At 35.8% G+C, this 27,256-nt stretch overlaps 1 protein-coding gene across 6 annotated transcripts; it reads left to right on the plus strand.

Annotated features, from left to right (window-relative positions):
- The first annotated feature begins 1,109 nt into the window (after positions 1-1,109).
- Positions 1,110-24,854, plus strand: PNISR (PNN interacting serine and arginine rich protein). Of its 6 annotated transcripts, none has more exons than XM_082731884.1 (13): positions 1,110-1,377; positions 9,593-9,672; positions 11,493-11,611; positions 13,041-13,229; positions 14,595-14,818; positions 16,265-16,436; positions 17,541-17,731; positions 19,445-19,582; positions 20,015-20,114; positions 20,844-20,897; positions 21,967-22,137; positions 23,181-24,267; positions 24,510-24,854. In XM_082731884.1, exons 3-13 carry the CDS (start codon positions 11,524-11,526, stop codon positions 24,538-24,540), a joined length of 2,445 nt encoding a protein of 814 aa, XP_082588010.1. In that variant the 5' UTR covers positions 1,110-1,377; positions 9,593-9,672; positions 11,493-11,523; the 3' UTR covers positions 24,541-24,854. The 6 variants fall into 6 exon arrangements, with proteins under 6 accessions (XP_082588010.1, XP_082588011.1, XP_082588015.1 ...); XM_082731885.1 differs by having other exon boundaries at positions 1,113-1,210; XM_082731886.1 differs by having other exon boundaries at positions 1,128-1,214.
- The last annotated feature ends 2,402 nt before the right edge of the window (positions 24,855-27,256 follow it).

Below are 27,256 nucleotides of genomic sequence, written 5' to 3' on the forward strand. Positions count from 1 at the left end.
GACTGAATTTCATGCAACTAACATCTATATTCTCACATCTATATTTATCTTCTTTATCCAACTAGATGCACTTAATTTTATTTCTATTGTAATATGCCCCCCACCTTTTTTTGCACAATTCAGTAACTTGGTCCACCCTTCAGTCACGCAGAAGTTTCCTATACTTTCCAAGATTCCGTTGAAAATAAATACCGCATCTTCGGGATAATTTTGTGTTCCTTGTAACTTGTAGTGCTAGCCCGGAGATAGATACTTTTGATACTTTAAGGGTCGCATGAACACGCCGTGCAATCGAAGAATTCCACTCGAGGAACTGCATCGCGTAAGCCCTTCCGGGAGGCCATCTTGTAGTCGCGAGAACGGGAGCCACAGGACAGAAACTGATTTCCCCACTTCTCCCTAGGGGTCACGGGTAAAGAACGAAATACCGGGACCAACTGGGTGACGTAGAGTTGAGCAAATGCTGCCGGAAGGGGGCGCGACGTTTTGAGGTTAACAAAGAGCAATCGCCGCGGGTTTAGTTAAGGTCTCTGCAGTCGCTACCATCTAGACTGGCCATTTCACTAACGTCCGGTCTTCCTGAGGTTGAGCCGTCAGCGACGCTCTGTAAGGCCCAAGCCTGGAGTACTCCAGATGTTCCAACAGAAAAATGCCGCTGTGGGCGTACTGAGTAACCCGCCGGAGTTGGTTCAGTTTGACCCTGAGGCCTCTCCGTAGTCTGAAAGTAGCGCCGCGAATTCAGCCCCTCCCCCCTTTTCCGAAGCGAAAACGTTCCTGGCGGGGAACGTACCTCCCCCTTGAAGGAGATCACGTTGCTAAAGTTAAAAAAAAAAATCGAGGGCGTTCTCTACCGAATACTTAGGCTCCTGGCTTTCTGGCCATTGTAAAGATGAAAATGGGCTCGGCATGACTCAATTAAAAGGTATCCTACAGGAATGTTAAGACCCTTGCACGGTGCCGACTACGAAGTCCCAGGAGCTTTGCCCAAAACAAAAATGGCGTCGAGGCAAGTTAACTGGCTATAGTCACGTGCTCAAAGATCAGGATGGGGGACAATATGGCTTCAGATGACAAGCGGATGTTATTATTATTCACTTCCTGGTGCAACCAATCGGGCGCCATCTTGTCTTGTTCGTGAAGAAGTAGAAGCATCGAAAGGTTTGGAGAGGTATTACAGGAACGGTGGCGACAACGGTGTTCCGGAATCAGAGTGAGTAAGTGGTGGAGAACAATTACGCGTGGGGACTTGGCAGGCCATTACAGCCTTCTTGGCTTCTCTGGCGAAGCTAGCATAACTTAAACACGTAGGCTGCGTACGCTGCTTGGCGCGACCGCTGGAACCTCATCTCCTTAAAGCGGCGGTGTCCGCCCGACTTGGTGAGTCAGAGCTATGCTCTCAGGGAAAAGGAAATGTTGTTACTAAAGAGAATGCTTACGACCCCTTGCTCTAACTATGAGAGTTTTCTCTTGGATGAGAAGGGACTAATTGTTGGGCTCCTGACCGGCCGTTAAGCACTGCGCGTGCGCAGTGGGAACCCCCTTATGGGGAGGGGGTGCAAGGGGGCGGAGGAGGCGGGGGCCGGGTCCTGGACCTTCTGCGCTGTGCAGTTCCGAGTACGCAGGCGCAGCCAAGGGCAAATGCGTCCAGTTAACTACAATTTCATTCCCTAGTTTGTATTTTTGTTGTGTTTTTATTCGGTGATGGACATTATGTCTTAAGGTCCACGAGGGAAAGAGTAGTATCCAGCATTTCAATTTTATTATCTTGTGGTGAATATCATCATCTGAACATCACGGGCACTCGACGGATTTTGATTGATGATGGCTAATTCATAGAAGAGCAAAATAAACTTGAAATTTGTGACGAGTGCAGCAAAGCAAAAAAACAAAACTTGGACACAAAAGATTCACCTGTAGGACTATCTCGTGGGGCTCTAGGGGTAGTAACAGTAAACAGGTTCTTTGAAGATGTTCATGAGACTGTATTTTAAACATACTTATTAATAGTTTATTTTTTTAAAACCTTTTTTTTTTTTTTAAAGATTTTACTTATTTATCAGAGAGAGAGTGGGAGAGAGCGAGCACAGGCAGACAGAATGGCAGGCAGAGGCAGCGGGAGAAGCAGGCTCCCTGCTGAGCAAGGAGCCCGATGCGGGACTCGATCCCAAGACGCTGGGATCATGACCTGAGCCGAAGGCAGCGGATTAACCAACTGAGCCACCCAGGCGTCCCAAAACCTTTTTTCAGTTACAGAAAAAGTGAGCAGATGGCACAGAGTTCCCATAAAAACACCCCGCCTTACACACAGTTTCTTTATTATAAATCAGTATGATATGTTTGTTACAATTAGTGGACTAATATTGACACATTATTATTAGAAAAAGTCTCTAGTTTATTGATATATCCTAATATTTTTTTCTGTCCCAGGATTCCGTTTAGGATACCATGTGATGTTTAGTTGTCCTGTGTCCTTAGCTTTCCTTTGGTTGTGACAGTTTTCAGGCTTTCTTAGTTTTTGATGACTGTTACAGGCTGAATTTTGTCCCTTCAAAATTCATATGTTGATGTCAGTACCTCAGAAGTAACTCTATGTGCAGACAGCGTCTTTAAAGAAGGAAATGAAGTCGTTAGGGTAGGCCCTGATCCCTAATGACTGGTGTCCCTTATAAGAAGAGATTAGGATACAGAGGGACGACCGTACATATAAAAACATAGAAGACAGCCATAATAAGCCAGAGAGAGGCCTTCAAACGAAACCTGTGGACGTTTCTATCTTGGACTTCTAGCCTCCAGAACTATGAGGAAATAAATGTCTGTTCTTTAAGCTACCTAGTGTGTAGTACTTTGTTATGGCAGCCCTAGCAAACTAATTTAGTGACCATGACAGTTTTGAGGATTACTGGTCAGGTATATTGTAGAGTGCCCTCCTACAGGAATTTGTCTGATGTTTTTCTCATGGTAAGACTGGCGGTAGGGGTTCTGGAGAGGAAGATCACAGAAGAGCAGTGCCTTTTTCAGCACATCCTATTAAGGGTATGCAATATGAATGTGATTTATCACGTTGATATTGACGTTGATCATCTGCTTAGTTTATGACAAGTTTCTCCACTGTAAAATTACTCTTCCCTATCCATCTCCTCCTTTCCACACTGTACTCATGAGAAGGAAGTCTTTTTGCACAGTATACATTTGAGGATTAAAGAGTTACGTTCCCCGTCCTTTAGGGTGGAGTATCTGTGTAATTTACTTGGAATTCTTCTGCATGGGAGATTTGTCTGTCCCTGCCAGTTTACTAGATCATTTATTTATATTAGTATGGACACATGAGATATTTATGTCATAATTGGTTATAATACAATGTTACTTTATTTTGTTGCTCAAATTGTTCCAGCTTTGGACATTGGGAGCTCTTTCAGTTGTCTACTGTGACCTGCCCCCATCCTTTTAATATTTTCATTTAAAAAAAATTTTTTTTAGCACTTTCTTCTTGGCACTGTAAGGTATTCCAGGCTCATTTTGTATATATATTTTTTAAATCTCAGTCTGAAGAATCACTTATTTCTCTTAAGGATTTGAATTCCTTTTATTGGAGACGTGTATTAGAACCAAGATATGTCTGCTCTCTGTTACTGGGGTGTTGTTTCCTTTAGGATTGCTTGCTCTCCGTACGTTTATTATTTTAATTATCACTTTTTTTTTCCATATCTGTAATCAAACTATCCAATTCTCCAAAGTTTTGAGTGCCTCTTTTGATCTGTAAGCTGCAAAGTATTTCAATATATAGTAAAATGTATGTCCCAGCAAGTAGCAAAAGTTTGTTTTTTACTTTATTTCAAATATTATAAGGTTAGCCTTTACTGGGGCCATTTCCACCTAACCTGAATTGAAAAATGAATTTTTTTTTTACTTGGAGGTCCAGTCACCTGATATGTAGGGCTGAAATGGCAGGGGAGAAGAGGTTTGTTGCATTTTATGGTTTTTTACACTGTGTATGTGATGTGAGAAACATTTCACCATATGCATCAAAAGCATGAATGTGTTTCTGTATCTCTGATTTTGCAGTTGATGCTTAAGTGCACCCCCCCACACACATACATACACACAGAAAGGAGGGGCAGAGGGAGAGGGGAAGAATCTTAAGTAGGCTCCATGCCCAGTGTGGACCCTGATGTGGAGTTCCATCTCATAATCCTGAGATCATGACCTGAGCTGAGATCAAGAGTTGATGCTTGACCGACTGAGCCATCCAGGTGCCCCTTATTTATTTATTTGATGCGTTAAGTGCTTTAAAACAAACACTACATTTTTATCCTCATTCATCTTTGTCAGTCTGTGAGAGGACTTCTGCAAATATTAATGATGTCCTTTACACAAGTAATTTTAAGAACCTTAGAGCAGTGAATATTCTAATGTAGAATCATCTAAGAAATGGATAAGATAAATGATCATTTCTGGTTATATTCATTTCTTAGAGTTACTGTAACAAATTTCCAGAAACAATGGCCTAAAACAGCAGAAATTTATTCTTTCACAGTTCTCTGGGCTAGAAGTCTGAAATAAAGGTTTCTGCAGGTCCATGCTTGCTTACTCTACTCCCAGCCCCTCACCCCTGTTGTAGGGGAAGATCCTTCCTTGCCTCTTTGTCTCCTCCTAGCTTCTGGCCGTTCTCAGCCATCCTTGGTTTTTCATGGCTGTAGGCACATCACTCCAGTCCCTGCTTCTTTGGTCATAATGCTGTTCCCTGTGTGTGTGTCTGTGTTTCTAATAAAAAACATCATTGGATTAGGACCTACGTTAATCCGGTATAACCTCACATCTCGAATACATCTGCAGAGACCCTGTTTCCAGAAAGGGTCACACTCATAGTTGGTGGGAGTGTGGATAGGACTTACACCTCTCTTTTTAAGGGGTCACAGTTTATTATATAACACTTGTCATAGTCATGAGTTAGATTTTTCCAGCTGTATGTGATAACTTATATGATCTGATCCAAATCCCAGTTGTTTCCAAGGAAATAGCATAATAAATGGGATTAATTTAACCCCATAAAGGGAAAGGCCTGCAGCCTGCCTGATCTGTAATCAGATTTTCCAAATTTGAGAAGTTGAGCCTAAGGATCGTTAAAATTAAGGATAAAGGAAGGACAGATATATTGGAGTTGAGTTTTGATGTTATAAAATCTGAGTAGTAACAATATTATTTTCTTCATTGAATATTAGTGTACTTATAAATAAATTTTAGCGAAGAGTAAAGTATTTCACCACTTAATATGGGCAAAGAAGCATGGAGAATTCAAATATTTGTAAGACTCTGCCCTCAAGAAGATCTTGTTTTGAGGAAAGAAAAAAGAATGGAAATTCATTGTAAATCTCTGTAACTGTATACTGTATCATGTTTAACTTATCATCATGGAAATTTTCAAACAGTACAAAAGTAGAGTATAGTGAACCCTAATGTACTTATCACTCATCTTTAACAGTTACCCTTCCAAATCATTATTAAACCAAAGGTGTAAATGCCATTTTTAAGGCAATGAGGCTGTTAAGATAGAGGGTTGTGTTACTTCATTGAAAAATATTGAAGTTACGGGGCTCCTGGGTGGCTCAGTGGGTTAAAGCCGCTATCTTCGGCTCAGGTCATGATCCCAGGGTCCTGGGATGGAGCCCTGCATCATTGGGCTCTCTGCCTACTTGTGATCTCTATCTGTCAAGTAAATAAATAAAATCTTTAAAAAAAAAAATACTGAAGTTACAAGATAAAATTTTTTATTATCTATATGTGCCTCATATTTCTGTTTTCCAGTTATGTTTATTAGTGAATAAAGAAGGTTTTATATGTTGAAGATGAAGAAAGTGTGGGTTTTCTAAGTCCTTGCCATCAAATCACTTACCAATCATGTTCTTTAATCAAGAAATAATTAATGAAATCTTTATCAAGTATTGTGCTAAATGCTTAAACATACATAAAACTTTATATTAAATTATTTGAATATACTAAGTATTTTTTTTAAATCTGTCCCTTTACAAAATTCAGCAGAACTCTACATTTTATTCTCATGACCAGAGATATCCTTTTTGGACTATAGAAATTTACTCCAAATCCTTCATAGGAAAATGAGACAGAAGTCAGGTTATTTGTCCATAGTCTCATCATTATATTACTTGTGTGATGTTTATTGCCAGAGTCACTCAGGACTGTGCTGGTCAGCTTCCTTTGATTCTTTGTCTCTTTTAAAAAATCTATAGATTTATTTTTAAAAATACGCATTTAGGACACCTGCGAGGCTCAGTCAGTTAAGCACCTGCTTTTGGCTCAGATTATGATCCCACGGTTCTCGGATCAAGTCCTACATTAGGTTCCTTGCTCAGTGGGGATCCTGCTTTTCCCTTTGTCTGCCGCCCCCCCCACACCTGTGTTCTCTGTCTCTCGCCTTGCTCGCTCTCTCTGACAAATAAAAATCTTTGAAAAAAATATATATTTAAAAAATAAAAACCCGCTCATGGGGCATCTGGGTGTTTCAGTCGTTTAAGCACCCAGCTCTTGGTTTTGGCTCAGGCCATGGTCTTTCTTGGGTGTGGGATTGAGCCCTACATTGGGCTCTGCCCTCAATGCAGAGTCTGCTTATCCTGCTCCCTCTGCTCCTCCTGCGCTTGCTTTTCGAGCTCTCGCTCTCAAATAAATCTTTAAAATAAGTAAAAATATACACTTGTGGTAAAATCATTCAAAGAACACAAGGATTTAAATAATCATTTTCTGATCTCTGTTTTCACTTCCTAGAGCTTACCAGTTTAAGAGTTTTTTGTAATTTAGGAATTCTCTATACTAAATTGCATTTTTTTTTTAAGAGTTATTTATTTGAGAGAGATAGAGTATGTGTGTGTCTGGTGGGGAGGGGGCAGATGGAGAGAGATCTTAAGCAGACTCTGCACTGAGTGTGGAGCCTCACATGGGGCTTGATCCCAGGACTCTTGAGATCACGACCTGAGGGAAACCAAGAGTCAGACATCTAACTAACTGCCACCCAGGTGCCCCTAAATTACCTTTTTTTTTAAGATTCTGTTTATTTATTTGAGAGAGAAAGAGAACAAGCAGGGGAGCAGGAGAGAGAGGGAGAAGGAGGCTCCCCAGTAAGCAGGGAGCCTGATGCAGGGCTCCATCTCTGGACTCTGAGATCATAACTGAGCTGAAGGCAGACGCTTAATGGACTAAGCCACCCCGGCACCCCTAAATTGCATTTTTAATAAGATTTTATTTATTTATTTGACAGAGAGAGCAAGGGAGAGGGGCAAAGAGAGAGGGAGAAGCAGGGAGCCCAATACAGGGCTTCATCCCAGGGTCCTGGGACCATAACCTGAGCCAAAGGCAGATGCTCAGCCAGCTGAGCCACCCAGGTGCCCCTAAATTGCATTCTTAATGGAAAAACCTCAAGTGGGATCATAGTTTCTTTCACTTTGTAAGGCAGTTTATTTATCAGTATATGTCAGCATATAAAAGTCCATCTTTCTCATTATAATGGCTGAATAACAATCGACTGTATGGTTCACTTTTATCTCTGACTTTGAGTGACCCTAAAAACAGGTGTTCCCTGTTACAAACATGTTGCAGGTTTTTGGGTAGTATGGTGAGTATACTCCTGTGGTTTAAGTTCTTAAAGTGGAATTGCTAGGTCAGAGGGACCTAGCAATAAATCAAATTTATAATTTTGATAAAATACTGTAATGCTAAATTGTCTCTCCCAAAAGACTATTGGGTATTTTTACCTTCTTTCTCATTCAGCAGTTATCCTCTGTAGCCAAGTCAAGTTTCTCAATTGCAGACTTAATTGAAGCATTTTATTAAATACCTCCTAACTACTTCTTTGACTTTTACTGTCACCTTCTTTGCTGTATTTTTATTCTGTTTGCCTCTCAAAATTTCACATTTCTTTTTTAGTATTTTTCTCAGCCTAGGTGTATTAAACACTCTGTGTGAATAGTTTACGTAAAAACTTGGGGGAGTAAGAGGCCTTGGGAAACATAGTAAAAGTAGAAGTGACTGGTTTCAACAAACAAAACTGACTACAAGTAAAACAAATCAAACTCTTGAAAATATGCAAGTAAAAACATTTTGTGTGGAAGAAAACTTTTAAGGGTTTTTTTTTTTTTTTTTAATAGTTAAAGCTTCAATTTATGATACACTGAGAGGTAGGGACAGGAAGATATTTTTCCAAAGATAAAATGAAATCTGGTTAAGTGTCAGATTGCTTTCAAAGAAGAAAAAAGAGTTGAGTAAAATGGCTTGGCTTGATTACCGATGCCACTGCCCCCCCCCCCCCCCCCCCGCCAAGCCCAGTTGTAAACTTGAGTGCTAGCAAAAATGATAGCTGAGAGAGTCTTTATGGCAGCATTAAGCATTAATTTTTGAAGGCTCTTTTGCTGAGTTTTCATGTATTTCTCATTTAATCCTCACAAGAACTGTATGAAGTAGACACTTATATGTCCTTCGTTTTATAGATGAGAAAACTGAAAATTAGAGAGTGGTTAATTTGCCCATGTTCATGCAGGTAGGGAATGGTTTAGGTAGGCATCATGAACCAGAGCTTGTGCTCTGAAGTCCAGGTTACAGGTGATGGTTAGAAACTAAAAAGGAGAACTGAAAAAGTTATACACGACAACCAGAAAATGTAAGTAAGTGAATGTAACTTCATAGTGATTTTTTGGGAAGTAAATATGTATTGAAAATGATGATAGGGAGTCAGTACAGTTTTTTTCATCATTAAAGTGGTGTTACTAAATGCATATCTGTTTGCAACTCTAGGAGGCACTGAATAGAGCTAGTTATAATGCCTACATTGTTTATAACCTAGGACAGAAAAATCCATGCGTTGTGTTCTGATATACCATTAGAGCTTTGGAAAACGCAGCAAACCATGCTTACACCAGCTTTTTGGTTCTCATAAATACAACAATTTCCTTATCATTAACCTTTTAAAAGTAAATGGAAGGAGCCAGAGACAGTTCATTTTTTCAGTTTGTATTCAGTGACTGCTGTGTGCCAGAAGCCAGAAGATAAAAAGATGAATGGATTTGTCTGTTTACCAACTTTTTAAAAGCTGTTAATCTAATGGGAATAAAATGCAAACGTTTGAAGGACAAATTGTTTTCACCTTGCTGGTGTTAATTTTTAAACTTAGAGTTTTATCGAAAAACCTAAATTAAAGCATTTATTACTTCTTTGTGCCATTTAAGTTAATACCAGGTGGATGAAACTTCTTTTCAAATGTTTGTTGTTTCTTTTTTCTCAGTATATATAACAGTACCTAAATTGTTGGACATTATTTTGTATTAATAAATTGTTCCAGTAAGTAAAAAGGTATTTTGAGAGGAAAAATTTTTTAAAAAGTGTTGCTTTCATATTTGTGATGTACCTATTTCCCTTAACTTTATAAATGGTAAGTAGTATCTCATTATAAAGTTAGTGGAAGAAAAATCTCCGGATTAATTTGAAGAAGATTACACTTTTATGTTGTATCTCTGGAATTTGTTTTTATTCTAGTAATTCTTCATAATTTAAGAGTAAACATATGCTCTTTTTCTCCCCCCCCCCCCCCCAGGGCATAAGTAATCTTGCTGCTATGCTTCCAAGCTGTAGTCTGAATCAACCTAAATTTTAAACGGAAGGTGAACCTCTGAGGTCAGTCAAAATAGCAGTTGGTATTTCTTCTGGGTGTCCCCTCTTTTATTTGTTACCTTTTAATTAAAGTTGTAAAGGGTTCTAGTAAGTCATTTAGCTTTTAAAGTGTTTAAAGGTATAATTGAAAAAGAGGAGAGGGGAAAAAGGAGAGAAGAAAGAAAATCTGAAGAAAGATTAGAAAAAGAAGCATATGTAGCTTGGAACTGAAATGCAGTCTAGTGGTTGGTTTTAGGTGTGGTGCTATTTAATTTCTATTTTGCCATATTCCAGTGATGCTATTATAATAAACTGTATTAGTGTAACTAGAAGTCAAAGTCAAGGTAACAAAAGGGCTGCTGCATATTTCATAATTTACAGTGCTCTTCAGTTGAAAGGTTAGGATCTGCCATTGATAGAACTTTATAACATTCTGTGAATGCTGCAAAGACCAGAGCTGTAAACTCCTTTAAGAGACTGAATCGTAGCAGCCAGTTATCCTATTTGAGTGGGTGTTTCTCACTTGTTAATACGACTTTTTTATTTTTTGTGATCCTGCTTGCTTTTGTCTTGTTTTTAGAGTAGAGGAAAAGGTCAGTCTAAAAAGATTCATTTAGTAAAAATTTATTTAATGCCTGCTCTATGCTAAGTCTCAAAAATGAAGAAACATACCCTATGTGTGTCATTGGTTCTTGAATAGGGTTGTATATCATTGTTGGATGAAGTACAAATATACTGGACTTGTAGGAATTTTAAATTTCTTATTATGAAAGCTTTTAAAAGTAGTTTTAAAGTTTTTTAAAGTAGTTTAGAGAAAAGTAGACCAGTGTGGTGAAACCCCTCCCCCACACCCATCACCTAGGTTCTCTCTCCTTTTGTTTCCCATGCTATTTACGTGTTCAAGAAACTTGGGTCTTGGTAGACTCTCTCACTTTCTGGATTTGTCCGATTGTTTCTTTTGATACTGCCTACGTCATTCTTTTGTTCCTTATAATTTCTTTATTCTGGAAGTAAGATCCAAAAGCTCAAATGGATTCAGTTAAACATTTTTGGTGAACATATTCATAGTGATTCTGGGGACACAGTATATCTCAGGAGGAGATTCGTCTTGTAGGGGTGATATTTCAACAACCTTTGTATTTGATTTCCTATCAACTTTTAAGATTTCCTGAGTCAGTTGTTTCATTAGGTTTGGTAATATGTGATTTTCTAATTCTATTTTACTTTTGCATTCACTAGCTGTAATTAGAAGAGTTTTCCTTCCTCAACCAGAGCTGTTGTTTGGTTGCCCTTTTTAAGGAGTCTTGGTTGGGGAGAGATTAAATCACTTTTTTTCTTACAATCTTTTTTTTTTTTTTTTTTAAGATTTTACTTATTTATCTGACAGAGCTCACAAGTAGGCAGAGAGGCAGGCAGAGAGAGAGGAGGAAGCAGGCTCCCCGCAGAGCAGAGAGCCCGACGTGGGGCTCCATCCCAGGACCCTGGGATCACGACCTGAGCCGAAGGCAGTGGTTTAACCCAGTGAGCCACCCAGGCACCCCTTTTCTTATAATCTTGAAAATAACTACATTTCCAGAGATCTGTATTGAAAAAAAGTAGATTCACCCCATCTTTTTAGCTAAATTGATTAGAGCTATGCTTGCCATCAAGTTCTGACACCATCATTAACATGAAATTTTGTGCTTTTGCTTGCCAACCTAAAAATTCCAGTTGCCTCTGGCAACCTGTTGACCAGAATTTTAGAGCTCTGATCACATAACTGTATCATCGTATAGTTTTTGATGTGTGAGCTTTTAAAATTAAAGAGCTCTCATTCTCATTTTTAAACTGTTATTTTATTAAAGGTAGAAAATCAAATATATTTTAAAAGTCAGGATGTGGGATCAAGGAGGACAGCCTTGGCAGCAATGGCCCTTGAACCAGCAACAGTGGATGCAGTCCTTCCAGCACCAGCAGGATCCAAGTAAGGAAACAAATTGAATTTGGAAGTTGGGGAAGGGGAGATAGAGATGAGTGGGAGATGGGCGATGGGATTAAGGGAAATGGAATTGGGATTGATTTATTGGAGCATTTTATGAAAAACTTTAATCTTTTCTCATAAATAATATGGCTATACCACACATATTAGGGAATGGGTTTCTCTTTGGGGGACTTCCCCAAAGAGTAGAAAGCTTTATGAGTATCTTACGTTTTCAAAACTGATTTAGTTCTTGCTTTTCTAAAGAAAGAAAAAATCTTCCTTAAATGTGTTGCTTAAGTAAAGCACACTTTTGTTTTTTAATTCCAAATCTTAAAATTCTATGTAGCTCATAGTCAACTGATGTTATGCTTTATATCTCATTTAAAAGTTTCTTTGTATTATGGAATTTAACAAACATATATGGATGTAGAAAAGAATATAGGGGATCCCTATTTATTACTTAGCTTTAATAGATGGCCAGTTTTGTTTCATTAATGCGACCCTTTCCACTGCACTGCTTTTATTGGGTTAATCTGTTTCTGTTCCTTTTTTTAATACCTACATAGCTTTGTATTACAGGATAATACTGTGATTTAATAAATCACTTTTGGACGATTGGGTGTAGCTTTTTACTTTTTGAAATAATTACCATAATTTTGTGTACATGTCATTGCGTTGTTACTTGTCCAGTAATTTGGTGAGGAAAAAAAATCCAAGAACTAGGTTTGTTACATTGCTGTTGCACATTTGAAAAGTTTTAGATACATATTACCTAAATTCAGCTCCATCTGGGTTGTACCGGATGAGTTCTCTTTAATCTTCACTGAGATGTGAAAAAAACATCTTACGCTTCTTTGTATCCTTTATTAATAATATTAGATCATCTTAAAATGTTATGTATAGATATTGGAGAAGGAAGAGGACCTTTAAGATAGCAAGGCAATGCATTTTGAATAAAGAATGACTAAGAAGTTGTTAAGCAGTGTATTTTAACTAGAGAAGGAAAAGAGAGTGATGGTGCAGAGGAACATGGATAAATAACTCTATTTCTCTGAAGCCTTAGAATTCTCTGTAGGCCTGGGTAGGTCCTGTTTGAAGAAGTGGTGTGTGAGTTTGATCATTTGTGTTATAATTAGTTAAAAAAAAAGAAGACTTAAAAGTCTAAACTAAGGTACAGGGGATAAATTTCTTGGGAGTTAATATTAGAAATAACAGTTAAGAGTGTTTTACTGGAAGTTTCTGTAAGTCTTATAGTTAAATCATTTTGTAGCCTGGGTATGGGTTATTTTCTAAGCATCCTTTCAGCCATAACATACTGTAATATTTAAAATCTCTAGTAAGGAATAACTGAGATGTTTGTTTTACATAGAGGCACTATTCTTTTAGCTTTTAAATTCTGAATGTTAAATTCTGCTATATTAAATTATGTTAGGCCAGATTGACTGGGCTGCATTGGCTCAAGCTTGGATTGCCCAAAGAGAAGCTTCAGGGCAGCAAAGTATGGTAGAACAACCACCAGGAATGATGCCAAATGGACAAGATATGTCTACAATGGAATCTGGTCCAAACAATCATGGGAATTTTCAAGGGGATTCAAACTTTAACAGAATGTGGCAACCAGGTTTGTTGTTTCAAGTTATCCAGATTTTAGGACTATTTTTAAAATAAAATGTGGGTTAAATTAAACTGTTTAATTTGCTTAGTTTTATGACTTCTTGAAATTAATGGTCCTTAAAGAATAGGCAGTTTCATTTAGATTTGAATTTGAAATTTTGTGGTTAAAGTTGTTCTGTACTCATTCTGCTAGCATTGTGGCACTCAGTTTGATTCTTTTCTTGGTTCTTCATTCCTAGGCTGACAGGGGCTGGGAACACTGGAAACCTCACTTGGCATCTAGGGAAGAGAGCATTCTATGTCTCTCTGTTGCAACCTCTGGCCTTTTCAGAAGCAGCACTGGCAGAGCAAAACATGTCTAGCCTCTAATTAAAGAAATACTGTGTCACTATGTGACAAATTAGTCTGTCAAATATACTCTGCCCCTATTGTCCACCCATCTTTTTCTTCCCTTTTTTTTCAGATAGTGAAGATCTTCCATAAGTTTTTATGTTTTATTTTTTGTTTGTTTGCTTTTTTTTACTTCACACTATCATTTAGATTTCTTGATGCTAGTTCAGTTTTCCATGTCTTGTGTTATTATTTTTAGTAGTCACTTCAAAATATTTATAGAGGAATCTTTAAGTATGCTAATGGTGAAGTTTTAATCTCCCTTTCCCTATTGATACTTATTATTTCTCAATGTAAGAGTGGAAAATTCAGGAGGTAAACCTCTAACATCACTTTTTAAAGAATAATGAATATTCTAATCTTTGATACTCTGAGGTAGTTTATTTCTAGTTTTCTTGAAGTTACACCAAATTTCCCCGAATTTGAAAATGTTCTGGTTCCCAAGTTCAAGTTCTTAAATAACTTACCCTGGCATTCCTACTCCCCAACTTTATTTTACTGGCTCTCTTTGTGACCTGGGCAAGTGATTTACCTCTGTGTGCCTTAGTTTCCCCTCCTTAAATTGGCAAAAATAATACCTGCTTTCTCCCTACCTCACAGGGATGTTGTGAGGATAAATGTGTTCATGGAAGAAAGAAATTATATATAAAATCTCAAGGTGTTATTTTCTATGGTATTGTTATTGAACAGAAATAGAAAATTTCAACAAAAAATTGCTTTGGATTTTGTTACATTTATTAAAATTTTGGGCATTTGATTTTTATATGTTTAGGATATGAATTAGAGTGGAGTTAGCTCATTTGAATTATTTATTAGTTTAATTAATTGCTTATTTTTAAGATATACAAGAGGAATTTGACCAAGAAGTCATAAATTTTTAAATCTATTTCTTTGCTGAAAAATCTTTCTTGAGATCTTAAAAATTTGTGTTGATTTTGTTATAACCCCCTGTTGAATGTTTTTATGCCTGAATCCTAAATAGAATGGGGAATGCATCAGCAGCCCCCACACCCCCCTCCAGATCAGCCATGGATGCCACCAACACCAGGCCCAATGGACATTGTTCCTCCTTCCGAAGACAGCAACAGTCAGGACAGTGGGGAATTTGCCCCTGACAACAGGCATATATTTAACCAGAACAATCACAACTTTGGTGGACCACCCGATAATTTTGCAGTGGGGCCAGTGAACCAGTTTGACTATCAGGTGAAAGATATTTTGTTGCTTTAATATTGTAGATGTGCACGTAATCTACCATTCTTTGGAAGTGTCTCATCAAGAGTACCTAAGATCTGTGTTTCACTTTTCAGTCTTGTACAGATAAGGGCATATTATGTCTCAGAAAAGTTATCGATTTTTGGGTATTAAGATCATTAGATTCTTATTTTGTGGTTTTTGGTTTGCTTAGGAGAATGATATAAAGGATCGTTAGGGAAATGTTTGGATAAAATGAGAAATATGTAAGTGCAATAGCTATATGATGTTTTCTAATAATTTTAAAGTGGCATATTTAAATGTTGAATAAAGTTTAGAAAATTCACAGTAGTTGAATACATTATTTGTCAATAATAGATTATGAATAAGACATGAATAAAATACATGAAGAACCGATCATCTTCCTAAATGCAGTTCCTTCTGCTATGTAGAATTATGACTTTTTCTAGTGAGGTCATTTTTTTTCCATTCTGACATGACATGTTAATGGAGTTGTACATAATTTCTTTTGTAGCATCTTATTCATTCCTAGGGACATAGAACTCTATGGGGATAGTATTATTATGTGGGGCTTTATTTTCTCTAACTACTCTGCCAAGGGTCCACCCTTAAACTATAGTGCTAGGCGTCATTTTGAAATAACTGATTGCAGTTGTTAACCTTATAAACTGAACTATCATAATTTAAATTCTTGAAAAAATTCACATTATGGACATAAATATAACCAGTATTCACTTTGAGAGTAATCTAAACATACTCAGATATTTGTGGTATACTCATGCTTGGTATACAAATACGACCGTTTTTTGTTTGGTTTTGTTTTGAAGAAATGTAGAGGCAGGGAGCTTCTACTCACACCCTAATATCTTGATAGATCCCTATGCTGACAAGCCAGAGAGCTCTCTTGGTGATGGGCTTAAGAAAAGCCTCTGAATAGCAAAACTACAAAAAAAACTTAATGATTCAATAACTTTTATTTTGTTTAAAATAGATAACTTCTTGCAAGATTACAGAAACAAGTTCCACTAAGAAATAACTTGGAATTGATTTAAAAATTTTTTTCTTGTATTTTCTAGTTACAGAAAAATTGACATTTGATACCTTGGTAGTGGAAGGACTAGTTTATAAATGGATTCAGTATATATATATATATACACACATATATATAAAATATCCTTTTCTCTACTTCTTGAAAATAGTGTATTAGCTGAATTTTAGATGGCTTTTCACATTTACATAGGGAGAAAATCTTTATCTTTCTTAAGAATAGTAAGCCTAGGTTCTTGGGGTTACAGAAATATCGGTGGATGTTAGAACCATGGAATTCTTGGATTTGCTGCACACATGGATTTCTACTGTCCCAGTTCATAACACACGTGTGTCCCAGAGAGTATATTGTATTAATGTGAAGAAAAATAAACTGCAATACTCTTTCAGCATGGGGCTGCTTTTGGTCCACCGCAAGGTGGATTTCATCCTCCTTATTGGCAACCAGGACCTCCAGGACCTCCAGCACCTCCCCAGAATCGAAGAGAAAGGCCATCATCATTCAGGGATCGGCAGCGATCACCTATTGCACTTCCTGTGAAGCAGGAGCCTCCACAAATTGGTAGCTATTTAAGTTTAGTGAACCGCAATTGGCATGATTTCTTGATCATGTGAAAAAACTATCTTATTTTCTCAAATTGTTTTGACACTTCTGATATGTTAGGAATTGATAGTTAAAAACCATATCATTTTATAGTCATAACCCTTAAAATTACAAAAAGGGTACTGGTATAAAATATAAAAAGTTCTCAGTAATTTTCTTTAAAAGAAATTGTTACCTTAAACTCCAGATTTTGTGATGAATTGTAAATTTATCATGGCCATAGCATCTTGATATTTTTTCAGTGTTGATAGTTTGATACATTATGCCAATTTATGAACAGTTGTTCTCTCTCTGTTGTCTCTTTCCACTCTCCATTCATCTGATACGCTAATGTCAGATTAATTTTCCTTTTATTATTTCACTTTCCAGAAATATTTTGGCAGAAGATTTAGATTTTTAACATAACTAACTTAAGTCTAACCATAAGTTACAGACTTAAACTATTTTATATTTAGAAATCCAAATTGAACATATATTATACCAGAATGTTCAAGTGCTCACTTTCTGTTACGAAATAGACATTTTAAGAAGATTCTAACTTTTTTTTTAACTTACGGAAATCATACTTGTTCAGATGAATTCTCAGTGTGAAAGTAGACATGTACTTTTGTTTGTTCTGTTTCCATATTTTAGGAAGCAGTGTAGTCTGAGTTTGGCTTGGAATTAGTGCCCATCACTACTACTGTTTCTTTAATTTTGAGCACATCACTTAATTTTATAAGCCTCTGTGCACTTAATTTTATAAGCCTCTGTGTTCTTATTTGTAAAAGAGATTGAGTAATAGTGATTTTTTTTTTTTTAAGAATTAAGCGAGATGGTGGTTTTAATGTGCTTTCATAGTGCCTGGCTTATTAGAAGCATTAACACAATATTCACTGCTGTCATTAAAAATGATTTTAAAAAAGAAGCATAATGGTTAGTGGGTTGCTTTCCTATGGTCTTACTGGAGAAGGATAGTTATAAGCTCTCAAGTGGCACCAGTTTGTAGAAATCCAAGAATAAGGAACTCATGCATTTGTGATTTTTACTTAACTTAGAAAGGTTTCTTTTCACATGAAACAGATGCAGTAAAACGCAGGACTCTTCCAGCTTGGATTCGAGAAGGCCTTGAAAAAATGGAACGTGAAAAGCAGAAGAAATTGGAGAAAGAAAGAATGGAGCAACAACGTTCACAATTGTCCAAAAAAGAAAAGAAGGCCACAGAAGATGCTGAAGGAGGGGATGGCCCTCGCTTACCTCAGAGAAGTAAATTTGTAAGTATTAGAATTACTTAACATGAAAGTCCATGTGATTTATATGTGAAAATTACTGAAATAAATAACTAGTAATGAGCACCGAAAGTAACAAAGTTCAGTCTTTATCATTTAGATGGCGTGAGTGGCTTAAGAATTTTTTTATTTAGCAATAATGTGCTCTCAGATGACATGATAGCCACAGCACTGGCCAGTATGCAACTCTGGAAATAGGTAGGCCTTCCAAGGCCATTTTGGGCTTCAGAAATAAATCTTGAGATAGCAAGATTTAAATCACTTAAATCTAGTGATTTAAGCAGACATTGGTTTAGCTTAAATGTCACAAATGCCATAAGTTACTTTTATCTTTTGACAAAAGAACGATGCCAAAGATGTGGTTTTTTGGTGGGTATTATGAAGATAAGAACCAAAAAACTGCCACTATTAAAGTTTACCTTTTTGGGGGGTTATTTTTAACTCTTTAGATGAAATAATGGATTTCCAGATTTAATAGGTTTAAGTGTCAAAAAATTGTTTGAAGATTATCTTCCCTCTTCTCTTCTCCCACATGCCTCTGGGCTTATGTTACATGTAGTCTTCCCCTAGTCTTTTGAACTAGTCTGAAATTAGTGTTTCAGTGATCACCTTGTCTTTTACTTAGTAGGATTTTTTTTTTCTTAAGATTTTATTTATTTATTTATTTATTTGACAGAGAGAGAGAGAGAGATCACAAGTAGGCAGAGAGAGAAGGGAGAAGCAGGTTCCCTGCTGAGCAGAGAGCCCCTTGCGGGGCTCGATCCTAGGACCTTGAGATCATGACCCAAGCCAAAGGCAGAGGTTTAAACCACTGAACCACTCAGGTGCCCCTGCTTGGTAGGATTTTTAAGGGTAACTGCAGGACACTTCTTTGCCTAAGAAGAGTCCCCCTTTTAAGGTGTGCTATCTAGATACTGAAAACCTACAGCCAGGAACAGACAGACTGCTGGCATTTCCTCCATCTGAAGTACATCTCATTTCTTACCTGCCCATTTCATAGCGAAAAAGAAGCAAGTTTCACTGATTTCAAGGCCAGTTAAGATCTGCAAACTTGGGGCGCCTGGGTGGCTCAGTGGGTTGGGCCGCTGCCTTTGGCTCGGGTCGTGATCTCAGGGTCCTGGGATCGAGTCCCGCATCGGGCTCTCTGCTCAGCGGGGAGCCTGCTTCCCTCTCTCTCTCTGCCTGCCTCTCCATCTACTTGTGATTTCTCTCTGTCAAATAAATAAATAAAATCTTTAAAAAAAAAAAAAAATCTGCAAACTTACTTTAGACTTTTTAAATTTTTAAGTCACATGGTTTTAGGTATAATACCTTAAATTTGTAGTTTTTAAAATTACATTGAATAATATAAATGTTGTCTACTTATCCAAAGTGCTATAAGCCACTCATTTCAGGACCATCATATATAGTGGATATTAATTCAGTCAGTTTTGGCATGTTATATTCCTGGTTATTTATAAAATAAAGTCAAAATTAACCAAGGAAAAATTGAAAAATAATTAAAATACTTGATTCTCATAACTGTCTTATAATTTTAGATTTCTTTTCAGCTAACACTTTATATTACTAAGTGAAGGCTGTCATTTTTATTTATCTGTTTGTAGACTTTTTAATTTGGGGTTTTAAAGTAGTGTGTAAGATAATGATTTTACATTATAAGCCTGAATTTGGGTTACACATACTATTACTTGTTTTTAGGATAGTGATGAGGAAGATGAAGACACTGAAAATGTTGAGGCTGCTAGTAGTGGAAAAGTCACCAGAAGTCCATCTCCAGTTCCTCAGGACGAGCACAGTGAACCAGAGATGACGGAAGAAGAGAAAGAGTATCAAATGGTAGAATGTTAAATTTCTTACCATGCACTGAATTTTAAAAAGTTTGTTATTTTCATTATTTATTTATTTATTTATTTTTTGGAGAGGGAAATGGGGACAAGAGGGAGAGAGAGAGAATCTCAAGCAGGGTCCATGCCCAGCACGAAGCCCGGCATGGGGCTTGATCTCACGATCCTGAGATCATGACCCTGAAATGAAGACTCGGATACTTAACCAACTGAGCTACCCAGGCACTTCAGCTTATGTGTTTTAGAATAATTTTCAAATATGCAGTTGCTTGGAATGGTTGATATGATCTCTTTAAATATGTTTTATAAGGTGGCTTTGCACATTAATTTTTTTTAAAAAGTCAAACTGTATTAGTAACTGTAATAATTAAGTTAAAAATAATATGCATAAATGTATGTAAACATGTAAAATATCCTTCCATAGATGTTGCTGACAAAAATGCTTCTAACCGAAATTCTTCTGGATGTAACGGATGAAGAAATTTATTATGTAGCCAAAGATGCACACAGGAAAGCAACGAAAGGTATATTGTGGGTGTTTTTGGTTTTGTTTTTCTGGGAGTATTTTGGTTTTGGTGGCTATTTTGGACTCTTTTTGGTTGTCCTTGCTGAATTCTAGCAGATATTTGAATATTTTCTTCTTGCATGTTTTAACTCTCCAGGAAAGTTTAGGTTTGTAGACACCATATTAAAACTATATGAATATTTTTCTTTTATTACCCAACTTGCCTGTGTGCAAATTAGCGATTAGGTTGTTTTTCTATAAAACATATAGTGGAAAAATTCTTGATATTTGATTTATTTCACCCGATTTTGTTTTTTTATAGATACCATGGTATTGGTGTATAACTTCTAATACAGTTTAGTTTCACTAGTGAATTGAATCAGTTTTCACAGTTTACCACTTAGAGTACTTACAGAAGCAAGAAATTCACCTATCCCACCCCCTCTATTTTTAGTAACACAAAATATATTGAAAAAAAAATAAAATTATGGACCATACCTCAAAAATAAAATAACTGATGTAGTAGTCACATTTTTCATCATTATAAACCAATTTCAGCTCACTTCAGAATTATAATTTCAAGGCCAGACATGCTACTGGTTTAAAGTGAATGTTATGTTTTTAATGTTTCTTCTCTCCCCAAAAAGCAGCAATAGTAGTAGATTTAACAATACCATAGACTCTCATGACTATGAAATCGTGGCTATTTGTGTTAACATGTTGTTCCTGTTGTTGATGTGATACAAAGCTCCTGCAAAACAGCTGGCACAGTCCAGTGCACTGGCTTCCCTCACTGGACTCGGTAAGTGTTTTCCTTATTTGTGAGAGGGCCTTAAAGAGAAAATCACACTTACCTTGTCTCTCTACGTGTTCTGTTTTGAAACTGTACTATTCCTACTCAGTTTATAAAACCTAGGTTTTAGGGTTATATCAGTTTCTAAAAGGTTTGCCAATTTTTTTTTTTTTTGCCTAAAGCATTCACAAAGGGATTATTATAAATCATTATAAATGTGACTAATTCATAGTTTATTGGGGCAAGTTGTAACAGTTCATAATTTAGCTGTGATAATATTTAAGCTCACTTTCTGAATTATTTGCATACGTGCTTTAGGGAAGAACCCATCTAATGCTTTTAAGCACCTTTATGTAGATTGTGTTGTAGTAAGTTGAGTTTTAACATAGAGGAAAAGAGTTTATCTTACCATAGTATCATAGTAGTGATGTGTTCATAATTTGCTCTTTGCATGATATATTCTCAAATATATGAAAGCTTAAACGTGCCTTTTCCGCATCATATCAAATTAATCTTTGTGGGGACCAACAGAAATGGTTAGAAGCAAATGCCCATGTGATTTTGTGATGATTACTATGTAGGTCACTTCAGGGTGGGGAGTAGTTTTAGCACCATACCATTTCTGACCAGTGAGAATTACAATATTCTAATTTTTTTTAGGGAAAAAATACTTTTCATACTACCTGGGATTTCTAAGCTTTGAACAATGAAAGAATTAATTTTACAAATATTTTCAGGAATATCAGTAGTTGAATTGACTATGCTTTAGTGAGCCTTTGTTATTGCCCTGTTAAATGGTTTCGTTGGTTTGTGTGGACAGTAAAACAAACCATTCTCACGATTCCTTTGTGGTGAGAAATACATGAACTATTCCAGGAAGAATGAAATTCTGTTAATTTTCAGGAGGGATCTATAAACTCCTTAAGAATTGGAATTTATACTTCTCCCCACCCCGAATAAGCATAATCTTCCAAGAAAAGGCAATGAAAAAAGAAATTAGCTTTCTTCTCGGACCTTAAAAATTTTTTAGTATATAGAATAATTTTTCCATATGATAGACTGGGCTTTATGCACACAGGTGGACTGGGTGGTTATGGATCAGGAGACAGTGAAGATGAGAGGAGTGACAGAGGCTCTGAGTCATCTGACACTGATGATGAGGAATTACGGCACCGAATCCGGCAAAAACAGGAAGCTTTTTGGAGAAAAGAAAAGGAACAGCAGCTATTACATGATAAACAGATGGAAGGTACATCTTTAGACTCCCTTAATTTTTTGTCTAGTTCTGTTTGTGTGTGTGTGTTTTTTAAATAACCAGAAAATACCAGGGACAGAATTAAGGTTAGAGTATAGATAATATGGGACGTAACTGAAACTAAGGGTTTTGGCTTACTTGTATTTTTTTTCAAAACTACAAAAGCTTGTAGTATTCAAAGTATGTAGTTTATAAAAGGTAAACTTGGTATTGTTTTGTAAGACATTAATTTCAGTAGCTGTAAGTCAGTATATTTTCATTTCTAAAGTTATCATAATGAAGAAGAAAGCTTTTGAAATAGAAATATATTTGTAAAACTAATGTAAAGCAATTTGTAGCTAGAGTATTTAGTGTGTAGCTAGTATATTTAAGGAAATAGAAGGCTTTTAGAATTTATGCAAAATACTGTATATGTTCTTTATAGTTTATATAATGATATTAGGAATACTGAAAGTATTTTGAAGTTTTTGGAAAAATCATACTTGGATCATTGGGAAGGTAATTATTAAGAGTTAGCAGTTGAAAATTCCCTATAAAATTACTTACTTACCTTTAAGTTGCCTTATTGGACAAAAGGGAAATCGTTTTAGATTGCTTGAAATGTACCTTTATACTTCAGTACCCTGTTGCTGTATTGTCCAGGAGCATGGCTAACTACTTGTAGCTATTGAACATAAGAAATGTACCTAACCCTAAATTGAAATAATGCTGTAAGTAGGTGTAATACATAATAGATTTGAGAGATTTTATGTGCCCCAAAAAAGCAGAATATCTTAGTACTCTTTTGAATTTATTACATGTTGAAATGATAATGTTTTTGGTATATTGGGTTAACAAACTATTGAAATTAAGTTTATCTTTTTAAAATTTTTTTAATGTAACTCGACAATTTTTAATTGCTTATGTGACTTGTATCCTATTTCTGTTGAAGAATGCTGTTTCACTGTTACGATCTAGTAGCTTGAAATTTGGTAGTTTGGGAGTTTTTTTCATTATACATTGACATTTCATAGTATTTTTGTCTTTTTCTCTTTCAGAAGAAAAGCAGCAAACAGAAAGGGTTACAAAAGAGATGAATGAATTTATCCATAAAGAGCAAAATAGTTTATCACTACTAGAAGCAAGAGAAGCAGATGGTGATGTGGTTAATGAAAAGAAAAGAACTCCAAATGAAACTACGTCAGTTTTAGAACCAAAAAAAGAGCATAAAGAAAAAGAGAAACAAGGAAGAAGTAGATCAGGAAGTTCTAGTAGTGGTAGTTCCAGTAGCAATAGCAGAACGAGTAGTACTAGTAGTACTGTCTCTAGCTCTTCATACAGTTCTAGCTCAGGTAGTAGTCGTACTTCTTCCCGATCTTCTTCTCCTAAAAGGAAAAAAAGACATAGTAGGAGTAGATCTCCAACAATTAAAGCTAGACGGAGTAGAAGTAGAAGTTACTCTCGCAGAATTAAAATAGAGAGCAATAGGGCTAGAGTAAAGATTAGAGATAGGAGGAGATCTAATAGGAATAGCATTGAAAGAGAAAGACGAAGAAATCGGAGTCCTTCTCGAGAGAGACGTAGAAGTAGAAGTCGCTCAAGGGATAGGCGAACCAATCGGTCCAGTCGCAGTAGGAGTCGAGATAGGCGTAAAATTGATGATCAACGTGGAAGTCTTAGTGGGAGCAGTCATAAGCATAAAGGTGAGGCTAAAGAACAAGAGAGAAAAAAGGAGAGGAGCCGAAGTATAGATAAAGATAGGAAAAAGAAAGACAAAGAAAGGGAACGTGAACAGGATAAAAGAAAAGAGAAACAAAAAAGAGAAGAAAAAGATTTTAAGTTCAGTAGTCAGGATGATAGGTTAAAAAGGAAACGAGAAAGTGAAAGAACATTCTCTAGGAGTGGTTCTATATCTGTTAAAATTATCAGACATGATTCTAGACAGGATAGTAAGAAAAGTACTACCAAAGATAGCAAAAAACATTCAGGCTCTGATTCTAGTGGAAGGAGCAGTTCTGAATCTCCAGGAAGTAGCAAAGAAAAGAAGGCTAAGAAGCCTAAACATAGTCGATCGCGATCCATGGAGAAATCTCAAAGGTCTGGTAAGAAGGCAAGCCGCAAACACAAGTCTAAGTCCCGATCAAGGTAGTATACTTTTTAAAGTATTTTGTCTGATTTAAAAAAAAAAATTTGACTGAATTTATTCAAAGTTGAAAGTGTCCTTTCTCTCTCTCTCTTTAATAACAACTCAGTTTGGTACTTGATAAATGAACATAGTCTTAAGTAATTTTAGAAATCCTATATAATAATATTTATTTAAAAATTGCAGATTCTTTAGTTTAAAATACATTTTTATTTTTAAATTTGTCTTTTCCCTTTTTTTTCAGATCAACAACCCCTCCCCGTCGTAAACGCTGAGGAATGATGTGGCAAGAATGCCATGATGTTTAAAAAATTCCATGAGTTTTAAGGGCTTGTCTCATTATAGAGGCACATTGTGGCTGTGTAGGTGAAACCAGAATCTTTTTTTTTTTTTTTAATCTGTAAATAGGTGTACTTTTTCCAAATGCTGCTCCAAGTTACTTAATAGGATTTCTTTGTATTACATTTTTTTCAAAAAATAGTGCTTAATAAGACTATAAACATGCCATTCTCTTTCAGCTGTAATGTTCTTAAAATTATTCTTGAATGTACTGTGATGTCAATAAAGCTCTTCAGTTCATTTTTGTTAACCTCTTGCACCTTAATTTTATGATTTTAATCTAAGGAACGTACTTTTATAAAAAGGCAGCTGGAATTTTGTATAACAGGTTTTAAAGGTACTTCCTCTCATCTTCCCCAAAGAAAATGGTTTTAACTTAATAGTTTGTCAAAGTTTGTAAATTGTACCCATGGATTTTTGTCAAATTCCAACTTTAAGGGTGTGGAAGAGGGCCAAAAATAGACCTTTACTTTTCATTTGGAAACATTTGACAGCTTTCTAAACTTTTTTTTCCTATTTTGAGGATTTTCAAGTAATATATTCTCTGTGTATAAAGTATGGTTTACTTCTGTACAGTGAAATTGCTGGAATCAATCAAGCCAGTGCACCATTAGAGTCATTTATAAGGAACAGTTGTGTTTGACACTAATAGTCAAGTCTGGAATTCTATTCTGCAGTTATCCACTTCTGTTTTAGAAGCATATTTCAAACACTGGGGATATTACAGAAATAAGACTCACAATTCAGTGTATTTATTTATATTTTTAAAGTATAATATGACCTCAACTCAGTGGAGGAATGCTATATTATGCAGGTTTGTGTCAATTTCATGACATTAAAATGGTCTGGTTTTGTCACTTTCTTAACAATTATGATCAGTGAGTGGTCTAGCTATTTAAGGCAGTCATAACTTATAAGTAAAATGAGGCTCTGCAGGCATTTAAATTAAGCTCAGCTGCTTTCAGGGTCTGTTTTTGTGTGATTATTGTCTTATGCCACAATCAGATACATCTCTGAAAACAAATGCTTTTAAATTTTAATTTTAAAAGGAAAAAAGCAGGTGCAGGTCACGGAAAAGTTTTAAAGTATGCCTTCTTACCAGCAATAGTTCATTTTAAAATAAGCCAGATTTTTGCCAAGATCAGTGTTTCTTCAAAATGAAGGTAGAAATAGATTTGTAAGTGTGCTCTTGTACCTCTACATAGGTTCCTAAATAATTTTGAACAGTTATGCATTTATCTAGAGGAAATAAATCAACTGTGAATAAATGCATGTTTACCAAAATGGTTGTTTTACAGTGCATTTAGTTCTGATATTTATAAAGTTGATATTCACAGAATAACTTTTAAATAGTTTGGAATTCTATATAGTTTAGACATCAGTCACGTGGAGACAAAATGAAAATGTGCAATATTTTTTATGTAGGTGAGCTAACACAGTGTACCTAATTGCAGAATTATCAGATTAATTTGTAATAGATAAGTTGTATAACATTTTCATATCTTAAAATGTTTTTTAGATCAATCTTCAGGTTAAAATAATATTTTCAAAATAAAATTCTACAGAAAAGTTCTGTTGGCTATGATATGCACATTTTTGGGCAAGACAAATGACAAGAGCCAAACATAATATTTGACAGTTTTATTTACTCTTCCATAATATGCAAGCTTTTTATCATTTAAATCTGTAGATATTTTTTAAAACACAGTCATGATATATGTGATTATTAGTAGATACATCAGTGTTATAATTAGATATTTGGGTTTTTTAGGTTTTATGGATAATTTAGAGAATTCATCATTTCACTGACATGTAATTAAGTATGTTTACCTTAGTGGTAAGATTTTATAAAATAGGGCTTCCATGATTTGGGATGTGAATGCTAACATACATAAGTTAACTAGATACATAATTTGGTTATGAAATCTTCTAAAATGACACCACCAGAAAATCAGTAGATTCAATTTTTGAGACAATCATTGGTCTGAATTGGTTAATAAAACTGTCTTTGGGTTCTCTTTTAAAATATTTCTAGTGTATTAATCATACTTGTTTTTGTGCAGTGGGGGTAAACCACACCATTAAGAGAATAAAATGTAATTTGGAAGAGGTAATTATAAGATTTGTTTAATGAAGGCCCCAAAATATAAATAAAGACTGGTGTGGAATCTCAGTGTATATGTTTTCTGCCATTGTAAAATGCCTTTTTTTAGCATCTGTTTTGAATGGTATAATACACAATAGGTGAGCTTCCCAAACGTCTATTTTTTTTTAGTGTCTAAGTTATTATTTCTTTAAGGAAACACATGAAGTATAATTAATTAGTAGGGTGAGGTTCTTTATTTTATGTGAGAATTTTTACAGAGGAATTGTATAAGGTTCAAGTTCCTGTAATACTGTCTTATGGAAACCTTTACATTTAAGTGGAGTTTTTCTTATATACATTAAAGTCTATTTTCATTTATCGGAGTTTCTAAAATGTACTAATCATGGTTTAATGGAAATACTAGATCCACTGGATGGTCCTGATTCTGCTGCTTAATATATTTTGGGCAAATCACATAAATACTATGTCTCAATTTCTTCAACTGTGGAAGGGTGGAATTCGATTCTAAGGTCTTTAATATTTCTAGCCCTTAAGTTTCTCAGTTT

The sequence above is a fragment of the Mustela nivalis genome, assembly GCF_964662115.1.
Source record: "Mustela nivalis genome assembly, chromosome: 5".
NCBI lineage: Eukaryota > Metazoa > Chordata > Mammalia > Carnivora > Mustelidae > Mustela > Mustela nivalis.

What these genes read in the sequence shown, in the direction of transcription:
- PNISR (XM_082731884.1), top strand. Translation starts at nt 11,524, where the DNA reads ATGTGGGATCAAGGAGGACAGCCTTGGCAGCAATGGCCCTTGAACCAG. An exon ending in TAACAGAATGTGGCAACCAG is followed by an intron (nt 13,230 to 14,594) that starts GTTTGTTGTTTC and finishes AATCCTAAATAG; the next exon opens with AATGGGGAATGCATCAGCAG. An exon ending in AAGAGAAAGAGTATCAAATG is followed by an intron (nt 19,583 to 20,014) that starts GTAGAATGTTAA and finishes ATCCTTCCATAG; the next exon opens with ATGTTGCTGACAAAAATGCT.